This window comes from Brienomyrus brachyistius, chromosome 25 (genome assembly GCF_023856365.1).
Source record: "Brienomyrus brachyistius isolate T26 chromosome 25, BBRACH_0.4, whole genome shotgun sequence".
Taxonomy (NCBI): domain Eukaryota; kingdom Metazoa; phylum Chordata; class Actinopteri; order Osteoglossiformes; family Mormyridae; genus Brienomyrus; species Brienomyrus brachyistius.
The window spans coordinates 11,326,554-11,339,905 of NC_064557.1; the positions used below are offsets into that span (position 1 = coordinate 11,326,554).

General features: G+C 45.6%; 1 protein-coding gene across 1 annotated transcript in view; it reads left to right on the forward strand.

The window, feature by feature from the left end:
- The first annotated feature begins 223 nt into the window (after positions 1 to 223).
- Positions 224 to 13,352, forward strand: part of LOC125720535 (storkhead-box protein 2-like) — a 40,096-nt gene continuing 26,967 nt past the window's right edge. Inside the window, exons 1-2 of the mRNA XM_048996057.1 lie at positions 224 to 538; positions 725 to 1,179. Coding sequence (XP_048852014.1) covers positions 855 to 1,179 — 325 coding nt within the window. The 5' untranslated portion in view covers positions 224 to 538; positions 725 to 854. The remainder of the gene's footprint in view (positions 539 to 724; positions 1,180 to 13,352) is intronic.

Below are 13,352 nucleotides of genomic sequence, written 5' to 3' on the forward strand. Positions count from 1 at the left end.
TTTAGTGGCTGACATGTACTCCCCCTCCTTTAAGCCAGGTCCGGGGGTGTGGGAAACGCGCTCCGCCCGACGTCCGTAACAACTCGCGGCTCCTCGCGAGTCCCCGCGCCGGCTCACCTGCCGGGATCCAGGCGGCTCGCGCTCGCCATGTTTTCCGGCGGCCTCCTCCTGTAGGTGGAGTCGTGAGAAACATCTGGCGGCTCCGCGTCTCCTTCGCGTAACACGGCGGCTGGGAAGCACGCAGCGCGTCTCTCTCGCCGGCAGTCTCACCTCAGACTCGGGCTGCTACCTGCGGTGACCGCCGACCCCGCTCGGCACCTAAATCGGCGGCTGTGAGAGCCGCATTCGTGAGGGACACCTCCGTTTCGGGAAAGAGGTATGCTCAGCCTCGGCTTGAGAACGGATCGATGAAGTCATTGCAGACCGACGGAGCCAAACCAGGACTCATCTCAATGCAAATCGATACACTTCACCGGAGGAGCTTCCAGCGACTGCAGACGACACCGTGAAGTAGATCAGAACCACAGAGTCCTGACGGGTAGGTGCGGAGCAGCGGTCGCCCGCAAGCCCCAGTGATTTCTGGACAGCTGTCTCTGCCCGGCTTTGCTGGATTATGCCTTTGCGTTCACCCGCGTCTGAAGACATGTCTCCGTGTCAGCTATAGACTGAGCTTGCTTCAGTTTATTTCTTTCTAATTCGGTTACGCATCTGATTTATTATGCAGATAGGATCCGGTGGACGGACACCAAATGATCACTGTCGGTTTTAATTGCCCCCCGGGCCGTCGGGACCATGCGATCGAGCCGGGAATGTGAGACGGGTAGCGGCGGACGCGGCGAGTGATGCACTAAGAGATGGATGAGTTTCTGCAGATTGCCCCCCACTCCCTGGCCATAGTGCTGTGTCGGGTAGGCGACGATGAGGGCTCCCCCACCGTCACCGAACAGTTGCAGCACCACCACACGGGCTACGAGATTTTCGCGGACTTCAAAGCGGAGAACATGCAGCACTTCTGGAATAAGAAAGTGACGGACGCTATTTCAGAGACCTTCTTCCTGGGCTGGATCGACGAGCATGTGCTGCTCATCCAGGGCAAGGAAGACCACCTGGAGGTGCTGAGAGAGGGCTGGATGCGGAGATCCCTCAAGCCGCCTCGGGGTTTCGAGATCAAGTGCCTGGGTAAGTGAACATGCCTTTCCTCTGGGGCTGTAAATCCACTTGATGAGAACTGCGCAGGACCTTGGTTGCTGAACATATCCATGTTGCACCTTGACTTCGTTCTTGCATTGGAGTTGTGATGGGATCTCCAGAGGTCTGAGCGCTCCCTATGGTCATCCTATTGTTTATCTTACCATGTCATATCCCAGCTGCCAATGTGTGAGTTTATTGGTGGCACAATGCTGATCACCTGATCTGCCTGTCCTCCTTTATTTGATTTGGTTGGCTAGCTTTTTATGAAAGGTGCTTTTACACCATCCCCGAGTGTTTTTTTTTTCTATCTTGTGAGCTTCTCCTTGTGACTGGAGGTTCCTGAGAGGTGGTTGTAATCTTCAGGTGAATACCTTGAAGCTGACCTGGTACTGATGTAAGCATTTCTTCAGATTCTGCCTGGCCTGCTCCATTACTGGTTAGCCTGCTTGGTGTTGAGGATGAGATGGTATAAGGCAAGCAACAGAGATTTAGGGATATCTTTAGCATATCATCAGTAGCTCTTGTGCCAAAGTTGGTTCCTTGACAGCTGTATGCTTCGTGGTTTAAATGCCTGCCTGCATATTGCTTTGGACAAGCATGTTCATGGAAGGGTCAGTGTAAATCAGTATAATTACATCAGGTTCATCTTTATCCAGAGGTCCTACTAACTCCTGAAATCATGGGAGAAAGCTTGTATTGTAGCAGGCATGTCCAACTCAGTGCAATATTGTCTAAAATCAAGTTTCGGTATTTTCACTCAAATCAGACCCCCAATGCGGTGAGTGTTTTGATGACATTTTCTGCCATACCTTTCATTTGCCGTAATCCTTGTGATCTTGGGTTATAATTTGAGTAAATCTTTCCAGGGCTGACTTTTCTCATTCTGCTCTTTTCGGGATATTATTTTGTGATTTCTTCTTACACACATCAGAGTCTCTGCTTTTTCAGCTGTTTGATCCCAGTGTCCTTGCCTCCACTCAATACTTATAATCGTGGGAATAGTAATTGCTGCAATAGTCACTTAGATTACCTTTACCCAAAATAAATGAATTCTGTGTTTACAGCCAGACTTGTTAGTTGAAGACACTGGGTTAGGTAACTTTTTGATGTGACTCAACAACGTGCAGTTTGCCCAGCTATGAGGTCACTGAGTCCCATATTGCCCCATTCTTTTTGGACATGGTCCTGTGTAGACTTGACACACCAGTGAGGAGTTCGACAGCAGGCTGGAGGCACAGTCTCTTTGGAAATACTTGCCTGCTCTCCTGCAGCTCTGCTGAACAGGCCCAGGCCAGTGTGCGCGTGTCTGCGGTGTGTGTGTCTGTGTACCTTCTCATTCAAGGGCTGCACAGCCCTAAAATTGTGGTTACTTAGTCTGGACTGTTTTAGGTTTTTGGTCAGTTATAGCCATCCCTGCTGCAATATCCCATACTGCTTCACATCTGATAAGCATAGCTCTCTCTTGAGCAGCTTCCTGTGTCCTTGAACAATGTTTGGATGTCCCATTCCCCCCCCCCCCCCATGCCGGCCCCCCCTGGGGTTCAGTGGTGCTCTCTGTGCCTCTTATTCTGAACAAGTGAAGCAGGAATTGGAATTCCTCAGAATTGCAGCCAAAAAGGCTGGATGGTGGTGTTTGATTGGAGGTGAGCTCCACAGAATTAGAGAGTGTGCTGGGGAGGGGGTAAAAACACCCCAGGGGGCTTTTCTGGCGATCCGTCAGCTGTCTGCTTACTCAGGGATGAGTAAACACAGTGTAGTCAAGGGCTGCAGTGTCGAGCAGTCGGCTCTCCGCTAAAAGAAAAACCCACCAAACTTCTCAAGCTCTCTTATCGCAAAGTTCTGTCCATTGTGTAGAGACTGTCTGCCTACACTTATGTCCAGTCTGCGGATATCGTTGCATTGGGAGTTCCGGAGTGTTGAGGCTCTGAATGGTGGACTGATAAGGCTTATAATGTTTAACCGGCAGATAGGGGGAATGCGCGGGCACTCTCATAGGGCTTCTTTCACATTAAGCTGGATGTCAGAACTGCTTGGACCCACCCTGCCCATGAGCTGGGCAAACGATTGGGTTAATATGTTACTACAATGTACGAACTCTGCATGCTGCATTTGAGTGTTCATCACATGACTCAGATTGCGTGCTTGGTGCTGCACTCCTTTAATAAAGTGACTCCACTACTTAACCATGGAATCAGGCTGTTAGATTGCTGTTTTTCCATTTAATTTTGCATATATACATTCTGCTGACATCAGTGGAGGAATTTGTTATGCCTTTAATATAAGGATGTGAGAGATCTCAGAGGGTTCCCCCTCATGCTTTATTACTGTCCTCCGTGGGGAAAAAACAAGTTATTCTGATATCCCAGTCCACCTGTAGGTGGTGCTGATTGTACAACACTATGTGTGTGTGTGTGTGTTTAGCTCTGCCTTTTTTTTGGGGTTTGTGCGTTTTGATTTCATTATTGTTTTCATAACCCCCCTAAACCCAGGCTTAGAGCCAAGCCCTTATAGTGGTCATAGTATTAGTCCTGTTCCATTCATTCTACCTGAAGTGTGCGCTGGTGTTTTGAGATGTGGGTGGCCGGCAAATGCTTGACTGATGGATGAATGTAAGTTGTTTTGGGAAAGAATAACTCAGGGTTGTCAGGCTGGTCTTTGTTTAGTTGGAGGCTTGTGGGGGTATTGGCACTCAGATCAAGGCCACATGCCCCCCACCTTTAAAATTCTCTGGATAGTTTAAATTCTTAAAGCCATAATTATTAGGCCTGTTATGAGAACCCATAGTGGCTGTACCTTTTAACTGGGAATAATTCCTCACTATCTAGCCAAAACCTGAAACAATTCACGTCATTCCTTATAATATCCCTTTGCCTTCCTCTGTAATAAGCAGTCCCCCGACCCATCCCCTAACTTAGATATGTTTGCCTCTTTGTTGCCAAGGTAACTTGCCTTAACAGGAAGCACGGCTCTCTCACCTTTGGCCGGATCGAGCCGTAAAGCCGTGTGTGCAGCGGTTCTGGTGTTGGCTATTGGTGGGTTTTAACCAAAGTGGTAATTAGGTATTCTAGGGAGCTCAGATAGACTTTAGTTTAACCAGACTGTCTTGTAATGGAAAGGGTAGTGGTCATAACCTGGGAAGCATCTCCATTCATGCTGGCTCTCCATGCCAGTCTATTTAGACTTCTGCACCACGCTTCTGCCATTGCTTTCTGTGAACCGGCACAGTTTGAGGAAGAGATGGGAAGACGTGCAAGAATCATCTGCCCCAGATCTGAAAAGGCTACATCTAAGTGAATGGTGACCCCAGTCGTGGAATCATTCCTGTCCAGGCATGTCATAAGGTGCTAGCCTCTGTCCTAGTGCGGCAATCCGACGTGGCTGTGGCCTCCATTCTAGCACCTAAACAAAGGCCCAGAGGAAGGCTGGAGGCAAGGAGAGGGGAAGCACAGCCTGTCAGGAAGGAGACCCCACCCGCCACTTTCTACTCAATGGCAGGAAACGGGTGGAGGGAAAGCTTTGATTGTTTTGTTAGAGAGCCTTTTTTGTGTTTCACCAGAGGGTGTCCTGGTACCTGTATCCCAGGGGCTAGAAGTGTGGGCCTTGTTCAGATAGCCCGATCTTATTTAATTAGACAGCTTTCTGCTGTGTTTATTAGTCTGGTTAAGAGGAGCACAGATCCTTCTGTGTCCCTCTTGATGGTGTCATGGGTGAGCAGAGGGAAGCATCCTCTTTGCAGGTGAACACTATGCAGCACAAGTGGACCTAGGACTGTCGTATGCATGTCTCGATGTAATGGCAATTATATGGCGCATGTAAAACGATGACTGTGGTTATTTTTGCAGTTTAAAATCTGACATGTTTATTAAATGTAAGGGTATGCTAAATGTATAAAGATCACTAACTTTTGGGTGTCACGTTATGCATCTCATTAATATTTTATGCACACCATTAAACTGCTTACCGCACTGTGGGCGTAAGTAAACGTCTGTATGGTACCGAAACGCCGGCGTCCAGACACATGTTTCACCCATCATCTAAAGCCCTGCACGGTTGCGCTTGTGCCATATAATTGCGATTACATTTTGATGTGATCGCGACAGCCCTAAGTGCAGCCAAAGTGCCTTCACTAAGCCCTGCCTACCCAAAAGTCAGCATGATTAATTTCTGATCTCGTCAAACTCTTGTTTCAAGTCTGAATGTTAAGTTTTTATCTGCTGAGGTCATTTTAGTTGGAGCTGTTTTATTTATTTATTTTATTATTATTATTATTTTTTTACGGTGGACTGGGCTTCTCTTGACTTTAGTGTCATGCGGCAAGACCCTGCCTAACAGGATTGTCTGAGGGTCAGGGACCAGGAAAGACTGCTGTGCCCCCTGTTCCAGTTCAGCTGTGAGTGAGGACCCTGTCCATGCAGGCTCTGACGGCCTCCCCCTCCAGCACTGTTGGATAAGGATGTAGAAAAATCTCTGCCGGCACCCAAAACCGGCATCTGCATGTCCGACAGCAGTTAACCTGCACCTTTCAACATAGCTTATCAAGCAACCAATGTGCCACTTATCTGCTGGTCTGGGGTCTCTGCCCTCCCCATATATCACCTCCTCAGCTCCTTAGCTGGGCTGCCTGGACTGTGGATCATGGTCATCACCATTTCAGATGTGGTTTATAGTATTAGCATGTCTCTGGATTTCCTGTTTTACTGGGTATTTGAAATCTGTGCATAGCCTGGTTGCATTTTATAAGTATTCAGAGTGAATCAGGAAGGAAGCATTAGAACATCAATATCATATCATAGAAGTTCATATAAATCATCTAATAGTATTGGCTGGCATGGAAGATCTCTGTGTGCCTATCTGCCTGGTGTTACCCGAAAAACACCCAGACCCTGTCCCATCCCAACCCCTACCTCAAGATCTCTTACAGTGCTCCTGTTTCCTTATTCCCACTGCCTCCTTGTTGGGCCAGCATTGGTTGAAGTCGCTCTTGGTCGAGTGTACTGTTCCAGCTAGCTTTGTTTTATCTTGTTTTACGAGGCAGGAATGCGGACTGCCTGGCTTAGTTGTACCGTGAGATGAATAGGGACCTTCGTCAGTCCCATCTGTGATTCCTAATAGCAACAAGCACATAGCTGCTGATGACTGCTGTGAGGGTGACTGTGCCATGACTGTTAGAAAAGGTGGTTTAACTTAACTGCTTAAGTTATCTATATGTCTTGGGTGCTATTTTGTTCCATCATAGCAAGTCACCTTTATGGAGGTGGAGCTAGAGCCATCATGTTCTTTATTGCTTGTCCCGTGGCCTGTAGTGACAACCTGAAGATGGCTTGATGTTTCACTCAGCCTAAGCAAATTATTATGGGGAATTTTATTGCTTGAGGATTGAAATGAAAAACTGAATTCATCTTGACATAGTTGTCTTCCTATCTGTATCATGTTTATTGGCTGGTCTTTCTCGAGTGCATTACAAATTTCCTGTTGCACCGTTTAAACAAGGGGGAAGGCGACTGGCAAGTTGTTGGCACCGCAGAGACTGAAATCCACTGTGCTCCCATTATCTACTTGTTTTTCTTGTTGGGGGGCCAACTGAACAACTTTTAAGAAGTCCCCACGCCGATGGGGCAACAGGAATGCTGTTTCCACAGCAACGACCTGTCAGTTAATAAGCTGACTCTGCCTTTTAAAGTGTGGTGTCATGAATGACCTTTTTTGTGCTTTGGTTAAGAATGTCCACCAGGCCTTGTATACCATGTGGGGCTTTGGTCTGCAGTGGGATGCGATGGGCTGTGTCCCTGGTTAAGCCAAACAGCTTTGAAGTAAGCACACAAAGGGTCGAGCCTCCCAGCAGATTCCGCCAGGGCGATGCTTGAGTTTGTAGGTTCGAGTTCTTCACCGTTTCCATGCTCTTTATGACCCAATTTAGTGCCTCTGCTGGTCAACTTTTGTACTAAACTTCCCTCAAATAGGTAAACTCATAGTGATGAGATGTGGCTTGTTTTGAAATTTTTGACAGGGGTGATTCCATGTCAAATCATCACACTTTCGCACCTCATTGTCATGGATTTTAACAAAACCTGCCATGCTGATTTTGATCTCATGAAACTGAAATTGGGCAAGTCTTGGATCAATATTCAGGGAGATTTAAGCGAACAAAATTTTAACTTTTTTTTGGGGGGGGGGACTTTGACTGACTGTATTCACCTTAATGTAAGCTGCACAGAAGTGGTCCTCATATTGTTTTAAAGCTATTGTCCAACTCTATAGATTGAACAAATAATATGTCATCCCAATATGAATAATTACTATGTAATAACTGATTAACATATGAAAAATTCAATAACAAAAAAAACTAAATTTCAAAATTTATCAAATTTTTCTAAAGCTAGATCATAATATTATGAACATCTCCAAGAAAGTTTTCTTTGGTTTTTAAGTTATAAGAGATATCTAGACATGGTTTCATATCACTAATGGGCCTTTTTAGTGGGAACCAAACTTACATGAGTATACAGTAGTATAACAAGCACAAGTGTAAGTAATAACATTAATTAAGGTTACAAATATGATACACTGACATTTAAGGAAAGCTTCATTAATGTCATTGCAGACAGCTGTACTTGCCACACTATTGAAAAGGCCCACTTGGCTAGTAAATATGGCTAATAAATGCCCCGCATTCATCAGAGGTGAGTGAGGTGTGCTAATCGGTCCAGTGTAAGTGCACACTGAGGGAATCGCTTGACTTTGCAAGCACCAAAGATTATGTCGTGGCTGCATATGATGATGAGTGGTACCTGGGATGTGTTGAAGAAACTATGCCCAGCACTGGAGAGTTGAGACTGAACTTTTTACATCCTCATGGACCATCTCCAACCTATTCACTCCCATGCCGTCCTGATAGACTTGTTATGGATCATCAGGATGTGCTTTTAGTAGTTGAACCTGTGACAGCAACAGGGTTGACATACACACTTTCAAGCTAAGACACAATAGCTGCATCAAAGGCTCTGATGGACTATAAATTGAGGGTACAGTCAGCCCCTGTGCCTAAGCGATTCATGATTCGCAAATTCACAGATCCACAAAAATAACATGTACATGTTTCCTTTATGTATTATATTGAATTGTACCTTGGTTATGTATATGACTTCTGTCAATAAGTTTACAATACCGTTCGTTTACTCCTTTTACCTTACTGTGAATGCGAACGAACACGGCAGCCAATGCTGTGTTCTAAGAATTAGTAGGGGTAACATTAGCACATTTGCAGCACAGTATATTAATGTGACCAATATCCGTTAGGCGATACTGTACTCTGTTTTTACATCAAACATTTTTTTTAAAGGTACTGCATTAAGCTAACTATTAAATTACATTAAAATGTTTTGGGAGCATGACTGGGGTCATATTTGGGGTTTAAACTATAGAAATAAGTACATATTACCATTTTTAGCGATTCTACCAAACATCCGCGAATCCTCCTTATTTGTGACCGGTTCTGGAACCTAACCTCGCGAATGTCCGAGGTCTGACTGTATAGCAATTGTTTATGATCTTACATTCCCACTTTCCCTTTAAATAGTACTGCTTGTATATTACTTATGCATTACTACATTAATGTTAAAATGCTTTTCTTACCGTAGTAGCATAAAAGCCTATCTAGTTTGTTTATTTTTGCTAGTTTTTCAGGTTTTTGACAAATGAAGGCCCTTTTAAGTAGGCCAGTGTCTAGTCAAAAGTGTAAACTAAAGAGGAAAATAAACTATACTGATTGTACCATTAATTCTCTTTTTTTCAGTTACTTTGGCAGTATTGTCTTAAATTACTATTAAAAATTTATTTAAAAAAATATAATTTAAATAATATTTCCACAGCTAGTTCTGGCAATAGTTTTAGTTGTCATGAAAAATAATAACCCTGTATAATGCATTGATCACTAACTGCTATTCTGCTACTGCTAACAGCATTGTAAAGAACTGTGGTTTTGATACACACTTCACATAGACACTTCAAGATATCGCAGCAACAACTCAAAAACCAAAGAGATGTTCATAACATTATGATCTAGCTTTAGTAAAAAATTGATCAATTTTGAAATATTGGTATTTTTGTTATTGAATGTTTAATATTTTAATCAGTTATTACGTAGTAATTCATATGGGGATGGCGTATTCATGATATAAATCTACAGAGCTGGACAATAGCTTTAAAACAATATGAGGAGCACTTCTGTTCAGCTTACATTAAGGTAAATATAGCCATTCAAAGTCAGCCCCCCCCAAAAAAAGTTATAACCTTGTCTGCTTAAATCTCCCTTAATATTGATCTCAGACACGCCCAGTTTCAGTTTCATGAGTTATTCATGTAACTAAATCAGCATGCCAAGTTTCGTGAAAATCCGTGATGATGAGGTCTGAAAGTGTGATGATTTGACATGGAATGGCTCACAGGTTTGTCGGCTTTGTCATTTTTATAGTAAATATCCTGGTCCTGTTCTCTCAGGCTGACATCTGATTGGTTTGCTCTGTGGAGGCAGTGGTCTTTGACTGAGCAGAAGAAGCTGCTCCGTTGCTGCCCTCTAGCGGCAGAAGATTGAACTTCATGGGGCCTGAGGAACACTGGGATTCAGTTCTGCTTGGGCTGTGTTTCCTTCATTTAAAGGGGAGCTAGACCCTAACTCACTCAGCTGGAAAACACATGGCAGGGGGTGCCATGTGTATGGTGCACATGGGCCTTGATGGGGTTTGGTAATCAGCCAGTTAGTCACTGTCACGGCCGTATGGTAGGAGCGCTCTGCTGTGCGTTGTGGGAATGCCCCCTGTTACGTAGCTGGGGGGAGGCTAGCAAAGTCGAGCATGACACTATAAACAGGGTGACGTCGCGGGTGGCATGGCTGACCTGAAGTGACTTTTTGTGAAAAGGTGGAGCAAGTCTGTTTATGGTGGAGTACATGTTGGAGCTGCACAGAATCCACCAGCGTCCTGCATCCCCTTGGCCTGGCCCAGTTTAGGAAATCTATGGCAGCATGGTCTTACTGGGTTACAAACACACACTCCCATGAAAAGAGGTCATGTTCCTTAGTACTGCTATGACAATGCTTCTCCTGCATTTTAAGCCATTTTACCAGTGTTGGGAGCTGGAGGTGGGTGACCTGAGCTACTGTAGTTGTGACAACTATCCCAAAATGGACTGGGCCCATTCAAATCAGGCTTTATTTTGATTCTTCCAGTGCGACGTAATATCTGCAAGACCCCTGTCTGGTGTGCTCCTTGCTGTCGTCATGGCAACAGGCTGGGTTCTATGTGTGTGTATGCGCGTGTGTGTATGCGCGTGTGTGCATGCGCGTGCATGTGTGGCGCAGGGATAAAATGGCTGTCGAGTTGTGTGAATGAACACGAGGGACTCTGGCTCCTCCTCCCTAAGTCCGGGCATCTGTGGTCGTGCAGTACAGAGCCGATGCTCTGTTGTGACTCCCAGCGACTTGCCACACAGGGGGTGGAGTTAGCATGTGGGGGGTGTTGGGTGGATTATGAATCCCTTTGTTGCCGTTGCCCTCTCATCGGCCTGTTTGACTTGGATTGTGTGGTTTTTTTGGGGATGCTGTGCACGGTAACGTAGCTGAGCAGGAGCCGATAAGGAGCAGTGACTCATAACGGGTGACAGGCGTCAAAGGGTTCCCTTTGTGAGCCCCACTCGGCATCGAACGTCTGTTTGGTGTCAGGTAAAAATAGCCGATGACGTCATAACTGAACAGGCGTGTTCAGTCCCCTTCCCTCCAGATCTACCTGCTACCACTAGAGGTCAGAGTTGGGGAGAGTCCTGGATATTTACATAACTACATGATTTTTGGAGGATTCTGGGTAGTATGAAAACTCACCTGATGAAATGGTTACTCTCATGGCCGTGTGTTTTTATATGCTTTACGCATTCTTTGTGGTGTGAAAACTGCTCATTCTGGTCTTAAGTGACAGGAATAAATGGAGTTAAATCTGTATGACTGGAGTGGCGGATCCGTTTGGAGCTTTTATGTTGTGCAGGAAGCTTCATTTTACCGTGGATGTCTGAAATGGCAGGTAACTGGATAAGTGACCTTGCTCCTTGTCTGTGACGGTGGTGCTGGGTGATGTCAGAGTGGCCGTGGTGTGTCTGATGCTGAAGCACAGCTTTTGGGGTGATCAGATTTATCATACGGGTGTCCACACGTGTGTAATCTTATGTAATTACACAACATCCACGGCCCCTGCATGAATTTTTATACCCTGTATTTGACTCTACACCACTTTCTGTTTGTCTGATTCATTTTTTGTAGGTGGTATGATTTTTCAGAAAATGAAGTGCAACAGCATATTTGGAAGGTCTTTGACTAAGAAATTATTGTGTTCAGTTTGTAAATGAAGAGAATTTTTGTCCTATTCCTTGGTACCATTTTGTGTATTTTGTCATTTTTATTTGTTGGCCTGTAGGTGGCAGTCCTGTGCCACTGGGCCGCTCAGCTATATGACGGGCAGCAGGTCCCTCCGGATCAATTTTTCTCTTGACTATTAGAGTGAGGTGCTGCCACATATACCAATGGGTGCCACCAGTGCACCATATGTATGATTGGGGTCAAAGGTGATGGTGCATTCCCACTGAGTTCAGAACAAGTGTTTAGAAATGTGATGTGAACTGTGGATTGTTCTTAACTCTGGTACTTTTAAGTTATTAACCCGATGAAAATTAAATCATATTTCCCTGTTTTATGCCATTCTTTACCTGCGGTTTTTGGTGGGGGCAAACTTTCTGAATGTAACAGAGGTTTTCCCACAACTTCTGGCATGTGAGGTTCACTCACTTCGCATGTGACTGACTGACAGAGAGAAGAAAAGAAGGACATGACGGTGTGCTGATTTAACGTGCTTGTCTCAAAAGAGATGGTGTTACTCTCCCCTGTGTGCTGTAGCTCATCCTTTAAAACAAGTGGACGTTGGGCCAGTTTGAGTTGAGCAACTTGGTCCATGGCACAAAACCAGGATTTCCTTCCTAAAATCGTAACTTTCCTTTGTTGTCATACCATCTACAGGCCAAATGTAGGTGGTGTCGTGCACTGAGCGTTTAAGATGAGTAAAGGGGTTTCCTTTGATGACAGTGACCATTTTAAGATTCTTATCAAGACTTAATGAGAACTCTTGGACTAAACTCTCATCCCCCCCAGCTCTAATCAGACCTACTTATCCGAGTTCCTAAATACCCCGCCCCCCACCATTAAATAAACTGTTGGATCGGCTGTCGGCTGATGACACTGTCCTTTTGACTCTGTGCTGTGAGTGTGGGCTGCAGAAACCTGGTCCACATTAGGTGCCCTGGGCCAGGGAAGGGGTGACTCCCCCTCTCCCCTGAGCCCGCTAGCCACTGTGTAGTTGGCTGAGCCCAGTGCCAAAGGAGACAGACGTGTGAAATCCCATTGCCATCCCACCTGTGGAACTTAGGCATTCTGGGCGCCAGGCAGCCAAAACAAGCCTGTGACCTGACCCATGTGCAGGCAAGCCACACACACACACACACACACACACACACACACACACACACACACACACACACCACCTCATATATGTTTGGAGTAGAACATGGCCTTGGACACCCAAAAACACAGTTTGCCCCTTCCTGCAGGCCGACTCATGTCACGTAATAAGGGGAGCAGTCCCCTGACTTGCGATATGGTGCCGTGACTCGAATGTCTGCTATGGGATGCTGCGGATTATATATATATGGCGCACGCAGTTTCTGGGATCTGGGATGGAAGCGGAATCAGGGCCTCCGCACCGTCCTGGCTGTCTGGCGCATGTCCGCTTTCTGAGGGACATAATTACACTTGGCTTGCAGAAATTCCTTGCGGTAGGAAGGCTTTGTCATATGGCTTTCTTTCTACTGATTGGAGTGATGGGGTTTTTCAGAGACATGCGCATTGCTGTTGTATTTGTGAAGGGGGTGCACTTTACCTCAATACATAGATACCAGATTCCAGTGAACTGATACGTAAAAACGAAATGCGTAAGCCTTGGCTAGGGTAAAGAAATGTGTAATATGATTACCCCTGGAGCTCTCCAGGCTGCTGCCCTGGGGGGCGGGGTGTCAGTGTTATTACAGGTGGCGTCTCCGTACAACCCCGGCATGTGCCAAAAGGAAATCCC